The 25,686-nt window shown below is 44.2% G+C and overlaps 1 protein-coding gene across 1 annotated transcript; it reads right to left on the bottom strand.

Annotated features, from left to right (window-relative positions):
- Window positions 1-1,107: 1,107 nt before the first annotated feature.
- Window positions 1,108-18,203, bottom strand: LOC115134525 (alkB homolog 3, alpha-ketoglutarate dependent dioxygenase). Its single transcript, XM_029668589.1, has 10 exons — window positions 18,118-18,203; window positions 17,615-17,726; window positions 17,250-17,353; window positions 17,039-17,073; window positions 16,868-16,915; window positions 16,496-16,599; window positions 8,656-8,744; window positions 8,025-8,234; window positions 6,003-6,101; window positions 1,108-1,725 (listed from the first exon to the last, which is right to left on the bottom strand). The coding sequence occupies exons 2-10, from the start codon at window positions 17,688-17,690 to the stop codon at window positions 1,609-1,611; spliced, it is 882 nt and encodes a 293-aa protein (XP_029524449.1). The 5' UTR covers window positions 17,691-17,726; window positions 18,118-18,203; the 3' UTR covers window positions 1,108-1,608.
- Window positions 18,204-25,686: the final 7,483 nt, after the last annotated feature.

The raw sequence follows: 25,686 nt of genomic DNA, 5'->3' as shown, positions 1-25,686 counted from the left end.
TATTACCTTACGTACATTTGCATGTCAACACAAATGAACCAGATGGATAACCAAATTAAGAGGAGACATTCTGCTTTGGTTGGGGGTATTGAAATAGGCTACTGTAGATACGAGGGGAGAGGGGAGCCCTCCATGGTCCACGGTCGTGAAGGGGAAACTTTCCCCATGGTACTAAATATACAGGTAACTGCCAAAACAAAGGTGTGGTTCGTGAGCTAATTAAGCAATTAACATCCCATCATGCTTAGGGTCATGTATAAAAATGCCCAATTGCCCATTATTTTGGCTACCATTGGTAGAAGAGATCTCAGTGAAACAGGGGTCTCAAGAGGAGCATAGGGGGTTTAAAGGGTGTGTGTCTCGGTCACCAGATTTCACCCCAATTGAACACTTATGGGGGATTCTGGAGCAACACCTGAGACAGGGTTTCCCACCAAAACACCAATTGATGGAACTTCTTGGGGAAGAAAGGCGTTGCATCCCTCCATTTGAGTCCCAGACACTTGTCGAATCTATGCCAAGGCGCATTGAAGCTGTTCCCGCGGCTCGTGGTGGCCCAACACCCTATTGAGACGCTTTGTGTGTGTGTGTGGAGTGTTTCCTTTATTTTGGCAGCTACCTGTATCACATTAGTGTGGGGCCATGACTCTCTCAGTATCAGGTCCAAGCTGTGACATGTGTGAGGAGGACTGAGGCTAATTTATCTCTACATAAAACTTCACAGGCACTCAAATGGGACCTCTACATATCAAGGGTGAGGTGATGGGTGTGATGGCTATAACCATGTAACCACTTGGCCGTTGAATAAGATATTATCGCGGTACGAGCTTACTCCAGAACACACTGTTGGGTATGTGCCTTGGTAATGCATTATAAAATGGCCTTGAAAATACCTGAAAATGAAATGAAGGCATTTAAAATGAAATGGAATGGAATGAAAAGGTTGCAAACAGAAGGCAGAACCGCTACCAACGGGTTTCTCCTCCTTATACACGGTGACAATGACAGTGAGAGATCTCTTCAAACGTCTGCAAGCTAACCATTTCACTACAGCCACAATAACGTCTGCTAAATATGTGTATGTGACCAATAAAAAAATAAAAAATGTATGATTCTCTCGCTCTGTTTTTAATTTACCAAACATTCAACACAACAGCTTCATCCTTTAGTGTTACAAAATAAAACGGGGCTATAATTTGGTCAACTTGGCCACTGTAGTTGTTCTTTCACATTTTATATAGCTGGGATGTTCTCTCGAAAGGCTACAAACCAAGGGGTATTAAATGATGACTTGTAATTGTAAATAGAATACCTAATTAAATCTACCGTATGATGCAATGAAACAACAACATTGCTCTCCACATATTTAGTGAGCATAACTGTAAACGTTGACAACTCCTTACAAATCTTGTCAGGTGGTTTTAAGCTTGTATTTTCTCCTGATGTCAACACTAGTCTTCCTCACTATCCCATAAAGTGTATTTAACAATGTCCATCAAGGGCCGAGGTCATGTCCTCCTCCTCCTCCACACAATCTCCCATTTCTACTCTTTATAGCAGTCCCACCCAGAGTGTGAAGTGTGAAGGTGTTTGTGAAGGACAGTGTGTTTAGTGTTGGGGTGGTAGTCTGGCTCTTGGTCTCGGTCCCTCATGCTCTGGGTACATGGTGCGGAAGGTCAGGTTGATGCGAGGCCCTCGGTCGTGGTACTCTTTGGCCACTGAATGCTGTTGAGGACAACAAAAGCATATAACAGTGCTGTGTATTAGAGAGACGTCACTGAACAGCGTTAGTCAAGTGCCTCCACTATGTTGGTTTTTCCTGTTTTAAACCACCGTCACTTTAAGGAGCCTTCCCATAGCGCAGTTAAGTCCAGAGACAAAACACATGCACACACTGTGTACAACACAGACAGACAGTAACATCAGTCCTTTGTCCTACTGCTCCTTGGCCTTGTATCAGAGACAGGAGACTATTTCATTCTCTCGCCCTCACACACACACACAAAATGTCTCACTAGTGACTTGGCAGACATAGTCCCACTTCTCACCTCCAACTTCAACCAAAATCAGATACACTGTTCGTTGTTAATCTACAAACTGTCGCCAGGGAACGAGTCTTGGCGAAGACAACCGCTCAGTCCGGATTTAGAAGAGGGGGAAGAGTTATCGCAGCGGTTACACAACAAGGATCTACGTCCCAGTCTAAATATTTAGTGTCTGTTTCAAACAGATGGCGAATTAACTAAGCGCTGGGTGGTTTTGTGTGAAAAGCAGCTTGAGTAAGTGGGGGGCAAGGTGGGGGGGCCAGACTAACTACGGCAATCCAACACGGGGTCCAGTGTTGGGGCCAGGAAACTACGGGAACTGACTGTGGAGCGGGAGAACACGGGGTCCAGTGTTGGGGCCAGGAAACTAGGGGAACTGACTGTGGAGCGGGAGAACACGAGTGTTGGGGCCACACTGTGGAGCGGGAGAACACGGGGTCCAGTGTTGGGGCCAGGAAACTAGGGGAACTGACTGTGGAGCGGGAGAACACGGGGTCCAGTGTTGGGGCCAGGAAACTAGGGGAACTGACTGTGGAGCGGGAGAAGACGGGGTCCAGTGTTGGGGCCAGGAAACTAGGGGAACTGACTGTGGAGCGGGAGAACACGGGGTCCAGTGTTGGGGCCAGGAAACTAGGGGAACTGACTGTGGAGCGGGAGAACACGAGGTCCGGTGTTGGGGCCAGGAAACTACGGGAACTGACTGTGGAGCGGGAGAACACGGGGTCCAGTGTTGGGGCCAGGAAACTAGGGGAACTGACTGTGGAGCGGGAGAACACGGGGTCCAGCAGGATTGGAAGACTCCACTGTCTTGACAGGATAAATGGCTCCTACCGTCCTAGTGACGGAGACAGACGGTCCGGCGGTGTGATCCGACCCGAAGACACACACAGTCATCCACACATACACCTATGACATCCGCAGATGACCACAGCCAAGTGCGTGCTCTCTCACACACAAACACACACACACACACGTTGGTCCCCGAGAGCAAATAAATTGCTATCATTAAATCTCTGACGTCATTTTTCCTTCCCCATCACGCTCCCTATCAAATCCCTCGGTCTGGCTGTCAATCTGTCTGGGAGCTCTCTGACTTTACTTTCCGTCACACAGCATTCTTTGTGTATAATAGGGAAATGGCATAACCGTAACAGTCCTAAATAAGTGCAGTTTGTTATGGGCGCTAGGGTTATAAAACTGCAGACACTGTTCTATCGTTTCAGGTCACTGGAAGTGTATGGAGGTGGTCTAGACACCAACACACCCTCTCTCTCTCTCTCTTAAGAAATCCTTGTCTGATAGAAAAGCTCGGAACGACAGAGCGAGACAGACACAATGTTCTTTACTTTAGAAAAAAAGTCTTTGCTGTTGTCTGATGACTCATAACCCACTAGGACTAAAGCCTGTTATGACATACCATGTGATTAGATGACAACACGCACGGTCGCTAGCACTAGCAGTCGGCTAACTGGGTTGTTGTTGTTCCTGGCAAGGTCGATAAAGAGTATGATTTTGAATACCAAAACACTTCTATTGGCTTAGATCAGTGTTTCTCAACCTTTCTGCGCCAGGGACAGGCAAGCTACACTACCAGTCAAAAGTGTGGACACCTACTCATTCAAGGGTTTCTCTTTATTTGGACTATTTTCTACATTGTATGAACTATGAAATAACACATATGGAATCAAATCAAAGTATGTTATATTTGAGATTCTTCAAAGTAGCCACCCTTTGGCCTTGGTGACAGCTTTGCAGACTCTTGGAATTCTCTCAGCCAGCTTCATGAGGTAGTCACCTGGAATGCATTTCAATTAACAAGTGTGCCTTAAGCCAATCAGTTGTGTTGTGACAAGGTAGGGGTGACATACAGAAGACAGCCCTATTTGGTAAAAGACCAAGTCCATATCATGGCAAGATCAGCTCAAATAAGCAAAGAGAAATGACAGTCCATCATTACTTTAAGACATGAAGGTCAGTCAATACGGAAAATGTCCAGAACTTTGAAAGTTTCTTCAAGTGCAGTCGCAAAAACCATCAAGCTCTATGATGAAACTGGCTCTCATGAGGACCGCCACAGGAAAGGAAGACCCAGAGTTACTTCTGCTGCAGAGGATACGTTCATTAGTTACCAGCCTCAGAAATTGCAGCCCAAATAAATGCGTCACAGAGTTCGAGTAGGAGAAAGATCTCAACATCAACGGTTCAGAGGAGACTGTGTGAATCAGGCCTTCATGGTCGAATTGCTGCAAAGAAACCACAACTAAAGGACACCAATAAGAAGAAGAGACTTGCTTGGGCCAAGAAACACGAGCAATGGACATTAGACCGGTGGAAATCTGTCCTTTAGTCTGATGAGTCCAAATTTGAGATTTTTGGTTCCAACCGCCATGTCTTTGTGAAACTCAGAGTAGGTGAACCGATGATCTCCGCATGTGTGGTTCCCACTGTGAAGCATGTAGGAGGTGTGATGGTGCTTTGCTGGTGAAACTGTCAGTGATTTATTTAGAATTCAAGGCACACTTACCCAGCATGGCTACCACAGCATTCTGCAGTGATACGCCATCACATCTGGTTTGCGTTTTTCAACAGGACAATGACTCATCTCCCCTCCAGGCTGTCTAAGAGCTATTTGACCAAGGAGAGTGATGGAGTGCTGCATCAGATGATGTGGCCTCCACAATCACCCGACCTCAATCCAATTGAGATGGTTGGGATGAGCTGGACTGCAGAGTGAAGGATCAGCAGCCTACAAGTGCTCAGCATATGTGGGAACTCCTTCAAGACTTTTGGAAAAGCATTGCAGCTTAAGCTGGTTGAGAGAATGCCAAGAGTGTGCAAAGCTATCATCAAGGCAAAGGGTGGCTACTTTGAAGAATATGAAATATAAAATATACTTTGATTTGTTTAACACTTTTTTGGTTACTACTTCACACACATAGTTTTGATATCGTCACTATTATTCTACAACGTAGAAAAAAGTAAAAATAAAGAAAAACCATGTAATGAGTAGGTGTGTCCAAAATTCTGACTGGTACTGTACATGTTCGGTCATTTGTTCTTGGGGGACCATGATCTATAAATGAACATGAGCTTTAAAGCTAGCTAACTCAATTGTCAATATGTATTTGTGAAATGTAAATTGTGAATAAGAAATATCCCTAATAAATATAAACTCACTTTTACATTAATGTGTGTAACTTGACAACAAAATGTAATATATATATATATATATATATATATACATACATACACACACACATATATATACCCACACACAATAAAAAAATTACTTTTGTTTTCTGTTTTTAAATGTTTTCCATTGCGTGGCCTAATGAACACGACCTGGTGTTGTTGGGGCGTGTCCCTGTGTTTGATTGGCCTGGCTTACCTGCAAGTCATCCAGTGTGGGACACACAAGTAAAAAAAAAAGTGGAAACACTTGAGTAAATGACGGATACAAAGTATATTGAAAGCAGTTGTTTTCACACAGGTGTGGTTCCGGAGTTATTTAAGCAATTTACATCCCATCATGCTTAGGGTCATGTATAAAAATGATGGACAGGCCATTATTTTTGGCTCCCCACATAAGAAGACAATGCTTCCATCCAACGGGCATGAGTGGACACAATGGTTTGATGAGCATGAAAACAATGTTAACCATATGCGCCAGTCGCCAGTCATCCGGCTCAGTCACCAGATCTCAACCCAATTTAACACTTATGGGAGATCATGGAGCAGCGCCTGAAACAGCGTATTCCACCACCATCAACAAAACACCAAATGACGGGATTCCTCGTGGTAGAATGGTGTCACATCCCTCCAATAGAGTACCAGACACTGTCAGTTCGTGGTGGCCCAACGCCCTATTAAGACACTATGTTAGTTTCCTTTATTTTGGCAGTTACCTGTAGATGGTGTAGTTAGGGTGTGTCCCTGTATTTGATTAGCCGGGCTTACCTGCCAGTCATCCTGAGTGGCTCCTTCCATCATCAGGAGAGTGCCGTGAGTTAGAGGGATCCGCAGCCTCTCCACATAAGTGTAATCCCCGTCCTCCTCCTGACACACACACACACACACACACACGAGTACACAAATGTACACACACACAAATACTGAGTCTAGGGTACAAACTATCACCACATATCAGCTCTGTATACTTACACAACTAGCACAGTTCATCTACATTACGATGGAGGAGTGTTACCAGCTAGTTAGTATAAACACTGATGTACCCACATGAAAAGAAATACTACGGTATATTACAGTAAATACTAACAGTATTAACTGCAGTGTCTTTGGGGACTAAAGACTTAAGTCAGGCAAAAATTCTGTTAGTGTTCTGTAGTATTTACAGTTAACTATATTGTAAATACTGTAGTAAAAGAACTGTATTGTATACTAAAGTAATTAATGTAGTGTTTTCATGGATTGTGGCGGATTGTAGTATACTGTAGTATTTACTATAGTGTTTTTGTTTTATTATCTTTGACATTGAAGTGCAGGCTTTCTCCTTGAGGAAACTTGGAGAAAGAGTAAAAGAGCAAATGTTTCATAACTTGTAGGTAGGACTGGAGTCTGAGTGTCTGTTCTTTACTGTAACCTGTAGGGAACACAATATATGGTCTATACTTGGCATGTAGGTTTCTCAACTGTGGGTGGCACAAATTGGGATATGCGGGAGGGGAATGGGCAGGGTACCTTATATGCAAATTAAACACGGTAGTATTTACTATATATCCCCCAGGCTGAGTGAGGCGATGGTGGGCCTTATATCCCCTGTCTCTCCCATCCCTCCATCTCCCTCCACCCTCATGTCCACCAGGCTGAGGGAGGCGATGGTGGGCCTTATATCCCCTGTCTCTCCCATCCCTCCACCCTCATGTCCCCCAGGCTGAGGGAGGCGATGGTGGGCCTTATATCCCCTGTCTCTCCCATCCCTCCACCCTCATGTCCCCCAGGCTGAGGGAGGCGATGGTGGGCCTTATATCCCCTGTCCCCCAGGCTGAGGGAGGCTCCCATCCCTCCACCCTCATGTCCCCCAGGCTGAGTGAGGCGATGGTGGGCCTTATATCCCCTGTCTCTCCCATCCCTCCACCCTCATGTCCCCCAGGCTGAGTGAGGCGATGGTGGGCCTTATATCCTCTGTCTCTCCCATCCCTCCACCCTCATGTCCCCCAGGCTGAGTGAGGCGATGGTGGGCCTTATCCCCTGTCTCTCCCATCCCTCCACCTCATGTCTCTCCCATCTCCCTCCACCCTCATGTCCCCCAGGCTGAGTGAGGCGATGGTGGGCCTTATATCCCCTGTCTCTCCCATCCCTCCATCATCATGTCCCCCAGGCTGAGGGAGGCGATGGTGGGCCTTATATCCCCTGTCTCTCCCATCCCTCCACCCTCATGTCCCCCAGGCTGAGGGAGGCGATGGTGGGCCTTATATCCCCTGTCTCTCCCATCCCTCCACCCTCATGTCCCCCAGGCTGAGTGAGGCGATGGTGGGCCTTATATCCCCTGTCTCTCCCATCTCCCTCCACCCTCATGTCCCCCAGGCTGAGTGAGGCGATGGTGGGCCTTATATCCCCTGTCTCTCCCATCCCTCCATCATGTCCACCAGGCTGAGGGAGGCGATGGTGGGCCTTATATCCCCTGTCTCTCCCATCTCCCTCCACCCTCATGTCCCCCAGGCTGAGTGAGGCGATGGTGGGCCTTATATTCCCTGTCTCTCCCATCCCTCCACCCTCATGTCCCCCAGGCTGAGTGAGGCGATGGTGGGCCTTATATTCCCTGTCTCTCCCATCCCTCCACCCTCATGTCCCCCAGGCTGAGTGAGGCGATGGTGGACCTTATATCCCCTCTCCCATCCCTCCATCATGTCCCCCAGGCTGAGGGAGGCGAGGCGATGGTGGGCCTCATGTCCCCCAGGCTGAGTGAGGCGATCTCCCTCTCATCCTCTGTCTCCCTCTCCCCCATGATCCCAGTCTTACCGGTGCAGGCTGCTTGCGGAGGCTGAACACCCTCATGTCTCCCAGGCTGAGGGAGGCGATGGTGGGCCGGGTGCCCAGCGCGGCCTCGTCGTCACTGTGCCAGCCGATGCTGTCTTTGCAGTTCCTATACAGGTTACACATCAGCGAGTTGAAACGGTGGCCACTCGCCTTCTCTACGGCGCAGCGCAGGGTGACCAGCAGCGGGTGCCACTGAGAGAGAGAGAGAGAGAGAGAGAGAAGGGCGGAGAGGGAGAACAAGGTTATGCACCGCGGCTCATGTTAGATGTTAATAGTGCCCTTTTTTCAACAGTGTTTCACCATGTTCACTGACTATTTATATGCTTAGCATTTCTTAGGGAGGTAGTAGGGGATGGGGAATAAGTATATAGATAAGCTGCTGTTGTGTGAGCAGTAGTGTAAACATTGGCAGAGGAGAGTAAAAAGGAGGAACAAGAAGAGTGAGGTAGAGCGAACGCAAGAGTCCGAGAGAAATGGTAAAGAGCAAAAGTGGTTGAGGTGAAGGGGAAATACATGAGGAAATGGTCAAATCTCTTTTACAAGCAGGCACAACACTCGTTCAATTCAGCTCCACTTTTCCCGTCATGCAGCAGGAGGTGCGGATATACCATACCTGTGCGTTGGCCTCCAGAGTAGAGTGGGCATATGTGTAAGGGAGTTCTCCATACCAGCAGGTTAACCTGGGCTCCTCGTAGGCCTCACCTATACAACACAGTGACAATACAGTTACACTGCATGAATAACCTGGGTTCTTGAATAGACCCTAGTGATAGAAGCACATTTTCTGTACATACTGAGGTGCAGGCGCGCACGCACGCACACACACACACACAAAACCACTTACTGTAGTGCATGTACATTGCACACACACAGAAATGAGTTGACTCAATAGAGCTGGGCAGTCAGGGACAAGTGAATCATCTCTAAACTGGTACTAAATTTGCGTCAAGACAATTTGACAAAAATGAGAAATCATGACTAGTTGGAGCTCTGTCAGGGACAAGAATAAATAGTGTAGTGATATAAAGTTGAACACATATGGACAGTAAACAACAAAACTGTATTTCAGGTCCCAGTAATGTCATTGTAAATGGTGATGTATACTTAAATATATACAGCACCAGTCAAAAGTTGACACCTACTCATTCCAGGGTTTTCCCTTATTTTTTACTATTTTCTACATTGTAGAATACTAGTAAAGACATCAAAACAATAAAATAACACATGGAAATCATGTAGTAACCAAAAAAAGTGTTTAACAAAGCAAAATATATTTTATATATTTGAGATTCTTCAAAGTAGCCACCCTTTGCCTTGATGACAGCTTTGCACACTCTTGGCATTCTCTCAACCAGCTTCATGAGGTAGTCACCTGGAATGCATTTCAATTAATAGGTGTGCCTTAACTTAATTTGTGAAATTTCTTTCCTTCTTAATGCATTTAAGCCAATCAGTTGTGTTGTGACAAGAAGACAGAAGACCTAGTTGGTAAATGACCAGGTCTATATTATGGCAAGAACAGCTCAAATAAGCAAAGAGAAACGACAGTCCATCATTAGTTTAAGACATTAAGGTCAGTCAATGTGGAAAATTTGAACGTTTCTTCAAGCGCAGTCGCAAAAAACATCAAGCGCTATGATGAAACTCTCTCATGAGGACCGCCACAGGAAAGGAAGACCCAGAGTTACCTCTAATGAACATATCCTCTGCAGCAGAGTTAACTGCATCTTAGATTACAGCCCAAATAAATGCTTCACATAGTTCAAGTAACAGACACATTTCAAAATCAACTGTTCAGAGGAGAATGCGTGAATCAGGCCTTCATGGTCGAATTGCTGCAAAGAAACCACAACTAAAGGACACCAATAAGAAGAAGAGACTTGCTTGGGCCAAAAAACACGAGCAAAGACATTAGACAGGTGGAAATCTCTCCTTATGTCTGATGAGTCCAACTTTGAGATTTTTGGTTCCAACCGCCATGTCTTTGTGAGATGCAGAGTAGGTGAACGGATGATCTCTGCATGTGTGGTTCCCAAAGTGAAGCATGGAAGAGGTGGTGTGATGGTTTTGGGGTGGTTTGCTGGTGACACTGTCAGTGATTTATTTAGAATTCAAGCCACACTTAACCATCATGGCTACCACAGCATTCTGCAGTGAGACGCCATCCCATCTGGTTTGCGCTTAGTGGGACTATCATTGTTTTTCAACAGGACAATGACCCAAAACACACCTCTAGGCTGTGTAAGGGCTATTTGACCAAGGAGAGTGATGGAGTGCTGCATCAGATGACGTGGCCTCCACAATCACCCGACCTCAATCCAATTGAGATGGTTTGGGATGAGTTGGACCACAGAGTGAAGGAAAAGCAGCCAAAAAGTGTTCAGCATATGTGGGAACTCCTTCAAGACTGTTGGAAAAGCATTCCTCATGAAGATGGTTGAGAGAATGCCAAGAGTGTGCAAAGCTGTCATCAAGGCAAAGGGTGGCTACTTTGAAGAATATCAAATATAAAATATATTTTGATTTGTTTAACACATTTTTTTGTTACCACATTATTCCATATGTTGTTTCATCATTTTGATGTCTTCACTATTATTCTACAATGTAGAAAATGGTCAAAATAAAGAAAAAATCTTGAATGAGTAAGTGTCCAAACTTGTGACTGATACTGTGTGTGTGTTTCTTGAGAAATTACCAAAAAACATACATTTGCATCCATATTTGGCAGTGTGTGGGCAAAGTAATGTGGTCATTGTTCTAAGTGCCTTCCACTGCTTTGTTTTATTCCAAGGGAGACATTTTCATAAATTATTCTGTACCATGAAATAGCCACCCCAAATGTGGTAAACCTGCAGTTCCCAGGTCATCTTTATAAAACCTTGCTCCATCGCTCTTTTCTATGGAAGCAAGCACTAATACATTTCTCAAAGAGCTCCATTTGGGCATTTCATAAAAGAAAACAGTCACAAAGCCAAAACGTTGTCCCACTGGTCCTCAAGTTGAGACTTCACAGTTCATACATTAGGCCCAAAGCAAATATTTAGACATGACTTCATTTATTATTGCTAAAAACAAAACCTTTCACTGTACCCATAAAAAAGATGATATCAGGACAAGGATAAACAAAACTCTAGTCGGTCATGGGGCTGCAACCCAAATGGCACCCTATTCCGTTCACAGTGCACTACTTTTGACCAGGGCCCATATGGTTCCAGTAGCAGTGCGTGGGTAAATTCATTCGGGAAGCCAAGCCAGGAAAAAAAGCCATATTACAAACGGTGTGTTGTGATAATTGCATTGTTTGCTCTATTACCCGTTAGTTTATACACCACTGTGATATTTCCTGAACAAAAATATGAATCCAACTTCAAATCAAAGTTTATTTGTCACGTGCGCCGAATACAACAGGTGTAGATCTTACAGTGAAATGCTTACTTACAGGCTCTAACCAATAGTGTAGAGGAAAAAAAAGTTGTGTGTGTGTAGGTAAGTAAAGAAATAAAACAGTAAAAAGACATTTGAAAAAAAAAGTAGCAAGGCTTTATACCTGTTAGTCAGGCTTATTGAGGTAGTATGTACATGTAGGTATGGTTAAAGTGACTATGCATATATGATGAACAGAGAGTAGCAGAAGCGTAAAAAGAGGGGTTGGCGGGTGGTGGGACACAATGCAGATAGCACGGTTAGCCAATGTGTGGGAGCACTGGTTGTCCGGGCCAATTTAGTTAGTATGTACATGAATGTATAGTTAAAGTGACTATGCATATAAGATTTACAGAGAGTAGCAGCAGCGTAAAAGAGGGGTTGGGGCGGGGCACACAATGCAAATAGTCCGGGTAACCATTTGGTTACCTGTTCAGGAGTCTTATGGCTTGGGGGTAAAAACTGTTGAGAAGCCTTTTTGTCCTAGACTTGACACTCCGGTACCGCTTGCCATGCAAGTAGAGAGAACAGTCTATGACTGGGTTGGCTGGGGTCTTTGAGAATCTTTAGGGCCTTCCTCTGACACCGCCTGGTGTAGAGGTCCTGGATGGCAGGCAGCTTTGCCCCAGTGATGTACTGGGCAGTATGCACTACCCTCTGAAGTGCCTTGCGGTCGGAGGCCGAGCAATTGCCGTACCAGGCAGTGATGCAACCGGTCGGGACACTCTCAATGTTGCAGCTGTAAAACCTTTTGAGGATCTCAGGACCCATGCCAAATCTTTTTAGTTTCCTGAGGGGGAATAGGCTTTGTCGTGCCCTCTTCACGACTGTCTTGGTGTGTTTGGACCAATCTAGTTTGTTGTTGATGTGGACACCAAGGAATTTGAAGCTCTCAACCTGCTCCACTACAGCCCCGTCAATGAGAATGGGGACGTGCTCGGTGTTCCTTTTCCTGTAGTCCACAATAATCTCCTTGGTCTTGGTTACATTGAAGGATAGGTTGTTATCCTAGCACCACCCGGCCAGGTCTCTGACCTCCTCCCTATAGGCTGTCTCATCGTTGTCGGTGATCAGGCTCTGTTGTGTCGTCAGCAAACTTAATGATGGTGTTGGAGTCGTGCCTGGCCATGCAGTCGTGGGTGAACAGGGAGTACAGGAGTGGACTGAGCACGCACCCCTGGGGAGCTCCAGTGTTGAGGATCAGCGTGGCAGATGTGTTGCTACCTACCCTCACCACCTGGGGGTGGCCTGTCATGAAGTCCAGGATACAGTTGCAGAGGGAGGTGTTTAGTCCCAGGATCCTTAGCTTGGTGATGAGCTTTGAGGGTACTATGGTGTTGAACTCTGAGCTGTAGTCAATGAAGTCATTCTCACACCGGTGTTCCTTTTGTCCAGGTGGGAAAAGGCAGTGTGGAGTGCAATAGAGATTGCATCATCTGTGGATCTGTTTGGGCAGTATGCAAATTGGAGTGGGTCTAGGGTTTCTGGGATAATAGTGTTGATGTGAGCCATTACCAGCCTTTCAAAGCACTTCATGGCTACGGACGTGAGTGCTACGGGTCTGTAGTCATTTGGGCAGGTTGCCTTTGTGTTCTCGGGCACAGGGACTATGGTGGTCTGCTTTAAGCCTGTTGGTATTACAGACTCAATCAGGGACATGTTGAAAATGTCAGTAAAGACACCTGCCAGTTGGTCAGCACATGCCTGGAGCACACCTCCTGGTAATCCGTCTGTCCCCGCAGCCTTGTGTATTAGTCTTACTCACGTCGGCTACGGAGAGCGTGATCACACAGTCGTCCGGAACAGCTGATGCTCTCATGCATGCCGCAACAATTTCAATGATTTTACTGAGTTACAATTCATACAAGAAAAAGCCCTAATCTATGGATTTCACATGACTGGGCAGGGGGCACGCCAATTGCATGCTCCCTCAAAACTTGAGACGTCTGTGGCATTGTGTTGTGACAAAATTGCACATTTTAGAGTGGCCTTTTATTGTCCCCAGCACAAGGTACGCCGGTGTAATGATCATGGCGTTCAATCAGCTTCTTGATATGCCACACCTGTCAGGTGGTTGGATTATCTTGGCAAAGGAGAAATGCTCACTAACAGGGATAAACAAATTTGTGCACAACATTTTTGAGAAATAAGCTTTTGGGACTTTTTATTTCAGCTCGTGAAACATGGGACCAACACTTTACATGTTGCGTTTAGATTTTTGTTCAGTATAAGTGTAACCGGTGTAAAGTGGCTAACTAGTTAGCAGGGCGCCCAAGTTGTGTTTCAATTGGTGACGTTACTCGCTCTGAGTCCTTGAAGTAGTCGTTTCCCTTGCTCTACAAGGACCGCGGCTTTTGTGGAGCAATAGGTAACGATGCTTCGCGGGAGGCAGTTGAGGATGTGAGCAAATGGTCCCTGGTTCAAGCCCAGGCTGGGGCGAGGAGCGGGACGGAAGCAACATTGTTACATAAGGGCGAGACAACTAGAAGACAGTCACAGTAGACAGAATAAATTCAACCACATGCTTGTTTCCTCACAAAACCTGAGAGCAACATCTATCCGGTGAAGTCCACAAAGCAAATATTGAACGTAACAAACGGTTACATGACCTACAGCATGGTCAACAATTGAATGTTTTCAACATTTTCGGACTACTAAACAACTATTGATTTAGAACCATTGCAGAATTACTGCAAGTCGCAAAAAAAAACAGGACTGCTGCCGCAAACGTCTTTCCTCACCATTTCAACATCATCCAATCACCTATGCTTAGTCTAATACCGTGACAACTTAAAGATACAAAAAACAAATTGTCTAATCAACTTAAGCTAATTATCATGTGGCTGTCCATAATACCGTTTTCAAATTAAATCTGTGTGCACGTGCATGTATGTGTGTGTGTGTGTGTGTATGTATGTATGCATTCAAGTAGAAAAAAACATGTCACCCTACTTGAAGACTGAGGAACGCCAATGCCATTGTCCTCTCTTTCAAGTTAGCAAAACGGTCTATGACTCTGAGTAGCCTACACAAGTTTTGTTTTTGTTGACCTAGACTACGCTACTTAGCTAAAAGGCTTTGACGATGAGCCAGCTACTTAATGTGAACCTACAATGTACATCTAGCTACATATTGAACTTCCATCCTCTCAGGGTAGGGGCAGATTTTAGCTAGCTAGCCACCGGAGGACGACACAATGAGATGCAACACTTCACGTTGTTTCTGTCAATGACGTTTTACTTTTGATGTGATTGGTGTGAAGCCAAACCCAAACTGGCTTCCCTTGATACTTTCTTTTGGTGCACTCAGTTTTGAGCTCACTCAGTTCATCTCAACGCTGATTGGCTTTTCTTTTGTATTTTGTTTTTATCAAGGGAGGCCAAATGCTCACTGGCTTCCATTGCTATTGAATTTAAAGCTATGGGCAGCAACAATGTCATACACAGAGCAACTTAATAAATGATTTTATTTCTTTCTTTCTTTCTTTCTTGGTCAAATTTTGGGGAAAGCCTGGCTTCCCTTGGCATCCTAGCAAAAAGGCTTGCAGATGGCAAGAGTCATTTCCATCTTACCATCCAAAAGCATTGTATGCAGCCAGCAATACACTCGTATCCCCGTGGACCAATTCGTACCTTAAACATTTCCTCCTTAACTAGATTTAATGGCGAGAAGGCAGTTATAACAAACAGGGAAAATCTGCATAACTTACTTTATGAAACACAATTTTCCACCACCACGGAAAATTCCATGGCAATTTCCACCAAAATGCCTTGGAGTGCTAGTACCGGATGTTGCTTATCACATTCAGCCAATCAAGTTGCAGCAGTCTGTTGTTTACCCCTGGCTGTACACAGGGCGCAACATCGGGATGTAGCATTAGCCACTAATAAGGTGGCGGAAAATTGTGTTTCATAAAGAAAAGTATGCATATTTTCCAAATTCTTCTAGCCATTAACTCTAGTTAAGGAGGAAATCGACACCTTGGCAGCCTGACTGGAGAATGTTTTAGGATACAAATGTATTGCCAGCTGCATGGAATGTGTTTGGACGGTAAGACAAAACCCTCAATACCAGATCAATATCACCATCTGCCAGCCTTTGGATTATTGGCATCCATGAATACACGCCACTAAGGCTCTGGTCAAAAGTATTGCACTCTTTAGGGAATAGGGTGCTATTTGGAACACAACCTTAGTCATGTAGAGCCTATTTAGAGTCTTGCTTGAGTAGGAAAAAGTGAGTCAATGTGCAGAAAGTCTATAAAGAGGAGTGTGTGTGTGTGTACATATAGTGTGTGTGTGTGTGTGTGTGTGTATAGTGTGTGTGTGTGTGTGTGTGTGTGTGTGTGTGTGTGCATATAGTGTGTGTGTGTGTGTAACAGTAGCACCCCCTCTATTTCCTCTTGAACCTAGATGTCACAATTGACTCGTGTTGACACAATGTGAGGGGCAGTGGCTGGGCCATGTTCTTCCTACATATGCTTGTTGGGCTTAATGGTTTTGAGTCATGCGCCTCCTTCGCGTTGTTGTCGTCTGCTACTGTGTCTTGCTCAATGATGGAACGTGGCTGGATTCAATCCAACAGAGAGACCAATAGGGAATCTGATGCAACTTCATTCAGGGCTGGGTTCCAATTCCACTTAAATGGTCCTTCCTTGTCTCTTTTCCTTCTGTGACCTATGGTTGGAGAAGACTTGTCCTGATCCAGTCCTTCCGTCATGTGGTGAAAATGGGAAGGAACGGTGGGTAAAGGCGGCTATGTAGATAACTATAGTTTTGGTAGGGCAATGAATAGCACGTTAGCTTGAGAATAGGACGTGTTGTCGAGATTGAATCCTGGATCAGCAGTACAGGGATGGTCGATCTTACATTGATACCAAACGTTCCATGACAATAACATTCTAATTGGGAGAAACTTCCAATGCCAACATGGCACCCATAAAAATAAAAAATTCAGTTTGCTCACATCTATAGGCTGAGTGTACAGTATTGGTCTGTGGTCTATCCTTGGGGACATGATTGTCGACCTACCTTGTCTGTAGTTAGTCTTTTGAGACCAAGGCAGCTCTGCTAGCAGTTTACTGAAGGCCCAGTCAGCCTCCTCTGGTGGTAGGAACCCATGGATCAGCCTCAGTCTGGGGGGGGGTAGAGAATTGTTGAATGGGGAAGCATACGGGTTAAGTGGGTGGAAGGCAGTAGCTGACTGAGATTCTGGGTTGTGTTAAGTAGACACAAATGGTAGGAAACAGTTCGAAATGGAGAGGTATTGTCTGAACCAAAAATTTTAAAAAACACATTTTGATTTTCCATTGTGAAGCATTTTGCTACGGTGTTCCCCTGTTGTCATTTATATGGTTGACCCAATGTCTATTTGTCCTCCTTATGCATTAGATTAGAACTCACCTTGACACTCCTGATGGACCATGGCTGATCTTATAATCACCCCCCATTCTGTGGAACAGGAGCATGTGTAAAGAATTGTTGTTATATTTCCACTAGGCGTAACCATTTTTCATTTGGGGTTGTTTTAATGACGTAGAGTAGAGAAGATGACTGTTTGATCAAGTTACTCACTCCATCACCTTCTCCGTAGGGACATTTCTGACTGGCTGAGCAAGGGAAAGAAAGAAAGAAGGGAAATGTATTAGTTGATCCTTGTCAGCCCAAGGCCGATTTAATCTCTCGTCAATGGCGACACCTCAAATCAAAAACTTCTTCTCTCGGAAAATATCTATTTATTAATACAATTCACACAATAACGTCCAATACTCGTTTTTTTTTTTACCTTAGCGGGCTGTTGATACTCAAACATCCGCTGTCCCACTCCCCAACCAGCAGGTGGTGGATTGGCACTTGGTATCACAACAGTGCTGGAATTGGGAATTGCTCCTGCCAAAGAAAATGTATATGCTTCCATATGACCATTTAAAAACATGTATATTACCATGGATGTAATTCTCAAATGACAGTAGGAGAGTTGGACTTGTTTTCACAAAGTGTCTCAGAGTAGGAGAGCTGCCCCACCACCCATATAATCTTTCTTAATCATTAACATCTGAAAGGTAAAAACTGATCCTAGCCCAGCCTATTCTGAATCGCTTTGTGAATATGGGCCCTGGTCTAATTTAGTCTGCATGGCAGAGAGAGAACCTGTTGGACGTGGTTGTTTGGGCATTGGTTTGGCCCAAGAGCCCTGGACCCTTGCACGCTGACGTTTATCCGACATCACATCGAGATGAGGACACCGATTGGATGTCTGAAACTGGTTGAAACAAGCAGTCACATTTAGTTCGCATATACTGCCACCCAGAGGCCAACTTTGTGTAACAACATCAAACTGCATGTTCTCTGAAGCCAGGAAGCTGGTTGTGCTAAAATGCATTTCAAAAGCCATGTAGAATTCTGTTCCAATAACACAATGTATAATAAAAAGGCATAGCATAAATGACATGATTTTATCAGCCACCAAGCTAACGTTACAATATAGCAAGCTAAGCGAATAGCAGCATTGTGGCAACCCATTTGGAGTCCATAGCTTGGTAACGTTACTTATAGTGCTAATTTACAGCTTGAGTGAAATGTATCACTAGATCAGTACATGGACTATGGTCTCCAACATATTTTGGTATTAAATATCACTTGTTGTTACTTACCAACAGGATTAGAACAATTTAAAAGCTAGCTATCCACATATCAAATTTGACAGCTCTATCCTGTGTTACTCGAAAAAAAATCCCCCTGAAACTTCAAGTAAATTTAAGGGTTCCTATTTAGTTATGCAATCCTAAACGGTCCAACAATTGTACAGTGTAGTCCCAAAATAAGTAGTATTATCTATTTCAGGCTGCAAATGTTATATCATATATATCACATGTATATATTAGTGCAAATTTAAACCCATGTCTTGTGTCATCAACCTTTTCCCCATCTGAATGTGACGTTGCGAGGCTGTTGCTCAGTAGGTTGGTTCATATGTCCATCAGATAATGAAATGTCCCACTTGAAAGCCTGACTTGAACTAAAATATGTGCCGGTATTCAATTTGGGTGTCCGTACTGTTAATATTTAGGTAAAGGAGCTCCATTATACTTTTGAGATAATAGTCTATAAGAGGATCAGGAGCTCAAGCAGTAGAACGTTTTAGGTGCCGGTACTCAGCTCCAGATGTCTCTCCAATCTGTCTCCATTCATATCTCAGGTTTCACTGAGCCTATTGACTTCAAATCAAATTGTATTTGTGACATGCCTTGTAAACAACAGGTGTAGACTAACAGTGAAATGCTTACTTACGGGCCCTTCCCAATAATTCAGATTAACCAAAAAATTGAAATAGTATAAAAATAGAAAAATAATAACACAAGGAATAAATACACAATGAGTAACTATAACCTGGCTATATACACGGGGTACCGGTACTGAGTTGATATGATTGGCTCTCAGGTACCTGAATACCCAGAGGCTTACTCTGAGTAACCAGAAACCTATGCGGGTACAAAGACCTAATCAAATTCAATAGCTCGGCAAGTGGGAAAAAACACATTAAAAAAACACATAAAAGGTTATTGAAACGCTCAGAACGTCAACTGACTATTTCATTGTTGATTCCCCCACCCCTTTTTATTTATGAAATACTTTTGAGTCAGGAAAGTTCACTTTTCCACAAATCCTATTGGCTTGTTTCTTATTTTACTGGAGGAGCCCTTTAAATGAAATAGTTTTGGGAACCTCTTCCCCATCAGAGTCATAAAGACCACTAGGCAAGCTACCCTGCTGCCTTAAAAGCAGCACAATCGGCCTTCATCTCTGCCATGATTAACATCAACCACCATTTCAACCCTGCAATCTCATGCTCTCCTGCAGCCTCATCTTTGCAGTGCAATTGTGTCTCAGATTTTTTGAAGAAAAAGATTGACACCATCAGTCACATGAAGCGTCCCGCAGGGGTCAGCCCTGGAGTCTATCTTGTTTTTAATTGACATGCTATGCCCCCTCTTGGGCAAATGCTCAGAGGTTATGACATCAACATTCACTGCTACGTTGACGATACCCAGGTTTAAATGAACAGCAAACCGGACACCATCTCCGGACACCCAAAGGTGTTAGATGGGGTTGAAGTCAGGGCCCTGTGCAGGCCAGTCATGTTCTTCCCCACCGATCTCGACAAACCGTTTCTGTATGGACCTCGCTTTGTGCACGTGGGCATTGTCATGCTGAAACAGGAAAAGGCCTTCCCCAAACTGTTTCCACAAAGTTGGAAGCACAGAATTGTCTAGAATGTCATTGTATCCTGTAGTGTTAAGATTTCCCTTCACTGGAAATAAGGGGCCTAGCCCAAACCATGAAAAACAGCACCAGACCATTATTCTTCCTCCACCAAACTTTACAGTTGGCACTATGCATTCGGGCAGGTAGCATTCTTCTGGCACCTGCCACACCCAGATTTGTCTGTTGGCCTGCCAGATGATGAAGTGTGATTCATTACTCCAGAGAGTGCATTTCCACTGCTCCAGAGTCCAATGGCAGTGAGATTTACACCACTCCAGCCGATGCTTGGCATTGCGCGTAGTGAACTTAGGCTTGTGTGCGGCTGCTAGGCCATGGAGACACATTTCATGAAGCTCCTGATGGACAGTTATTGTGCTGACGTTGCTTCCAGAGGCAGTTTGGAACTCGGTAGTGAGTGTTGCAACTGAGGACAGACAATGTTTACAGGCTACGCGTTTCAGCAGTCTGCGGTCCCGTTCTGTGAACTTGTGTGGCCAACCACTTCGTGGCTGAGTCGCTGTTGCTCCTAGATGTTTCCACTTCACAATAACAGCACTTACCGTTGACCAGGGCAGCTCTAGCAGGGCAGAAATTTGACGAACTGACTTGTTGGAAAGGTGGCATCCTATGACAGTGCCATGTTGAAAGTCCCTGAGCTCTTCAGTAAGGCCATTCTACTGCCAGTGTTTGTCTATGGAGATTGTGTGGCTGGTTGCACGATTTTATACACCTGTCAGCAACGGGTGTGGCTGAAGTAGCTGACTCCACTCATTTGAAGCGGTGTCCTCATACTTTTATCTATGTAGTGTATCTGGACAAGAGGAACACTTATGTGAGAATGTTGTTTACTGACTACAGTTCAGCATTCAACACTATCGTTCCCTCCAAGCTCAGAGCCCTGGGTATGGACACCACCCTTTGCAACTCGACCCTGGACTTCCAGATGGGCAGACCACAGGCTGTGAGGATTGGCAACACCCCCTCCACACTGACCTAACACAGGGGTATGTCCTCAGTCCTCTACTGTACTCCCTGTTCACCCACTCCATCATGTTCTGACGACATCACGGTTGTAGGCCTGATAATCAACAACTACGAGTCAGCCTATGGGGAGTTGGTAAGTGAAATGGCATTGTGGTGTCATCACAACAACCGCTCCCTCAACGTCAGCAAAGCAAAGAGTTTGATTGTTGACTTCAGGAAGCAGAGAAGGTCACATGCTCCGATCCATATCAATGGGACTGTAGTAGGGGGAGTCACGAGTTAAGTTCCTCGGCATTCACATCACCGAGGACTTGTCCTAGACCAACACCACCACTCTTGTATAGAGGGCGCAAAAGCATCTCTACTTCTTAAAGGCGGCTGATAAAAACGTGGCATTCCGCCCTGGGACCTCTCCCAATACTACTGTTGAACCATGCATCGCGGCCTGGTACGGGAATTGCTCTATCCACAACCACAAGACCCTCCAGCAGCTGAATACGGCCCAGTAAATCACCGGGACCGTACTTCCACCCATCCAGGATAGCTACTCGAAACGGTGCCTGAGGAAGGCACACAGCATCAAGGACCCCCCCACGCCCGAGCTGTTCTCTCCCTTGCAAATCAGGCAGACTGTATCGGAGCATGAAGTCCGATACCAACAGGCTCAGACTCTCCACGTTACATGTGCCAGACTCATTATACTGTTCAATTTACACTTGTCCCCCCATCCCTCCCCAATACGTGTAAATATTGTACCTTTATGTATTATACTACTGCAAAAATATTATATTCCACACCGAGGTAAAGACAGTTTCAAGTTGGATATTCAACGGATATTTGTGCTTTCAAACCACTTGAGCCACAGACTCCAAATAAGTGTCATTACGGTGGAAAAATTGCACAGGTCTTATTTTCACGATTTGAACGTTAATTCGCTTTCCAAAGCTAATAAACATGTGGAAATGTGAGCAGCATTTTGTATTCCTAGTTGAATTAGTTAGGGAGCATAAACAAAGTACAAACGTTTGTTTACATTCGAATTTCAATAGCTCCTTGGTCACTTGACTCAAACAAGGTCCAGAATGTCCACTGACTAAACATCTATGTTGCACACCCTTTATTTTGTCCATTTTCGTCTCACAAGATTTGACATGTATTTTTCTAAATGTAAAATTTCAACAGCTCCTTGGTCATGTGACCTACTGATCTCAAACAAGGTTCAGAATGTCCACTGACTATACCTTCATATCGCACACTCTGATGTTTGTCTACTTACATATCATGCTATTAGACTTAAATCTGTAAGCTTTGCAGGCCTTCATTTTACATGGGTGTTAAAAAATATGTTTAAGTCAACAAATGTTCCATCCTCGCAATAATCTTTCACATGGACACTGAAAAGATCCGCAATTGGCTGTATGTGGAATGGATCAAGGACAGGAGAGGTGTTCGAACAGAGGTGCTTAAAGGAAGGTGCACAGGTGGGCCTCATGAAAAACAATGTTTCATAAGTTATTTTTAATCACAGTAATAGGCAGTGATTTCTAAGTCAGATTGATGAGCTTGATCCTTTTCATAGCATCACTTTCATATACTGTACATGAAGACAAATCCTTCTACGTTGAGAATTAGAAAGCAGTTTCCATAACCTGATAATGACTTCATATTTGAGTGCGTTCACAACAAGCCTCCTGCAGACAACTTGCAAAAAGCAATAGTGCATTTGACAGTTCGTTTTTCGGATGAAAATAGTTATTTGATGCATGGCCTACTATTTCTAACTGGGAAAATAAATTCCTACGTCTTTTGTGAGTAAAATCCTTTTTCCAAAATGTATTTAGGTGCATTTTTGTGAAGAGGTATGAGGGTTGTGATATGGGTCATTTAATGGTAAAATCCTTTAAGGGATCAATACATTTCTATATTGCTTCCCCAGTATCTGCATGAACCATCAGGCCAAGTGTTTTTGGTGAAGGAGGAATCGGAACACGCTGCACTCAAATTCAGGTCTTAGTTATTCCATTGTACTGGATCTAATACATATTAGCATTTTACATACATTCATAAGTGTAATGATTTTTTATTACATACTTTGAAAAACTCTCTTGGCTGCTGGCTCTGTCACTTTCAGACATGCGCAGAGCAAACTGAAAGGGGAAGGATAGCTCTTGACTTGAACCACAGGGGTTCTCTGTAAAGAGAGAGTAATCCAAAAGGCACAGACACTCCCCTTGACTTTCAGTTGGCACCGTTGACCTGTATGTATTCTCTCTTGATTGGCTCTGTGGTGCACAGTCTGGCAGTCTGACTAAAGTGCCAGAGGTATGAGGAGAGACATCCTCCTTTGTATTTATAGCAACAAATATTTCCTAACACTTTGGATCCTATTCTTGGACAGTTAGAAGACACAAGGCATTAATACAAAACATAAATAAATACTAATTACTGTCCATGAGTAACCTCAACCTTGTGGTTCAATGAGTGTTTGGGCCAATAAAGTGCCAACTCAATTCTACCACTGCCTAGTCTCTCATGCCCCTATGAACGGGGACACAGGGAAATGGTTTTTAATCTATACCAGTCCTTTTTTACTGGAGGACACTAACCCCTAATTGGGGCTCTTTTCTTGACACACAGTAGCAGTTAACCAGATAAGAAGTCAAGAAGATCAAAAAGTAGATTGTTGTAAGGGTGTATTACATCCTGTGCTGGCCCCATTGTCATATCCATTCTGGATTCTGAGTGGTAAAATCACAGCTGAATAATGTCTCTCTGTATGTGTATACATTTTCCGCCAAGACAGAACTGCCAAAGGGGGTGGAGTTGCAGTAGATCCAGCCGGCAGAGTTCTGTCATGCTATCCAGGTCTGTCCCCAAACAATCCACCTTTCCAGAAATAAATCTCTCACTGTTGCCGCTTGTTACAGACCCCCCTCAGCCCCCAGCTGTGCCCTGGACACCATATGTGAATAAATTGCCCCCCATTTATCTTCAGAGTTTGTACTGTTAGGTGACCTAAACTGGGATATGCTTAACAACCCGGCCGTCCTACAATCTAAGATAGATGCCCTCAATCTCACCCAAATTATCATGGAACCTACCAGGTACAATCCCAAATTCGTAAACTCGGGCACCCTCATAGATATCATCCTGACCAACCTGTCCCCTAAATACACCTCTGCTGTCTTCAACCAGGATCTCAGCGATCACTGCCTCATTGCCTGCATCTGTAATGGGTCCGCGGTCAAACGACCACCCCTCATCACAGTCAAACGCTCCCTAAAACACTTCAGCAAGTAGGCCTTTCTAATCGACCTGGCCCTGGTATCCTAGAAAGATATTGGCCTCATTCCGTCAGTAGAGGATGCCTGGTTATTCTTTAAAAGTGCTTTCCTCACCATCTTAAATAAGCATGCCCCGTTCCCAAAAAATTGAACCAGGAACAGATATAGCCCTTGGTTCCCTCCAGACCTGACTGCCCTTGACCAGCACAAAAACACCCTGTGCCGTACAGCATTAGCATCGAATAGCCCCCACGATATGAGACTTTTCAGGGAAGTTAGGACCTTATCGGCAGACTCAACAGCCTTGGTTTCTCAAATGACTGCCTCGCCTGGTTCACCAACTACTTCTCAGATAGAGTTCAGGTTGTCAAATTGGAGGGCCTGTTGTCCAGACCTCTGGCAGTCTCTTTGGGGGTGCCACAGGGTTCAATTCTCGGGTCGACTCTTTTCTCTGTATACATCAATGATGTCGCTCTTGCAGCTGGTGATTCTCTGATCCACCTCTGCGCAGACGACACCATTGTGTATACTTCTGGCCCTTCTTTGGACACTGTGTTAACTAACCATACAACTCTCCTTTCGTGGCTTTCAACTGCTCTTAAATGCAAGTAAAACTAAATGCATGCTCTTCAACCGATCGCTGCCCGCACCTGCCTGCCCGCCCATGTGTTCAGAGAACTCAGCTTGATATGGTGATCAATCAGTTGTCTTGTTGGTAGCAGGTTCTCAGCTAAGTCAATGCCAGACTGGTTTATGATGATTTTGATTTTAAAAGTCTTTTTGAGGTTTTTTAAAAGGTTTTTGTAAATTCTTTATTTTTATGTAGTTGTGTGGGACAGCCATATGTTCAGTTCATGCCTATGATTTCAGAGTTCAACAAAGCCAACAACTGCTTCATGTGTGCCACTGATAAAGAACCTGGATGTGGGCCAAAGACTGACTGGGTTAGTAACTTTATTTAACATGTTTATAATCTTTTGACAACAGTGACAGCATGTAAGACAATTTATGATATAACACAATGGAGGGCTAATTCGTCATTCGTTATACTGAATTGATATTTGATATTATTTATAACGTGTTACACTTTGTTTTGTTTTAGATGGACTGTATTGCATGCCAACGGTGGTTCCATGTGCTGTAACTAGGTATGAAGACTAAAGAGTTCAACAGAGTAAAGAACACAAACTGGAAGTGCGGTCTTTGTTGTTGAAAATGTATGCTATATCCCATCCACACTGAAGAGGCTCTGAAATGTACATCAACCAGGGATAAAGAGAAAGTTAACGCTGAAATGTTTCGTACTTATTTGAAGTTAAGTGTCTGTTGACATGTTGAAAAATATTGAAGGTCTACAATTTCTGTTTAATTTGTCAATATTCCATTTTTATTCATTGATTTACTGGTCACCATTACTGTTGATATTAGCTACGAAAGGAGATATCTCTATTGTGTACCACTGTTATACTGTGGACAAACAAACAGGGAAAATAAGTACTTAGAACTACCAATTATTATAAATATGAAATAAAAGAGTAAACATTGGACTGAACCCCCTAATTGTCAAACTAATATTAATGTACAACAATATGGAAGAGACATAACTAGAGGTTATGCAATATGGGTGTATATCCACTGCACACTTCTTGGGTGTGTAATTGACATGACCAAGGAGCTGTTGAAATTTAT

The sequence above is a fragment of the Oncorhynchus nerka genome, linkage group LG9a, assembly GCF_034236695.1.
Source record: "Oncorhynchus nerka isolate Pitt River linkage group LG9a, Oner_Uvic_2.0, whole genome shotgun sequence".
In the NCBI taxonomy this organism is placed as follows: domain Eukaryota; kingdom Metazoa; phylum Chordata; class Actinopteri; order Salmoniformes; family Salmonidae; genus Oncorhynchus; species Oncorhynchus nerka.
The sequence above is the reverse complement of the archived record's forward strand: the minus strand, read 5'-3'. Positions and strand labels throughout refer to the sequence as shown.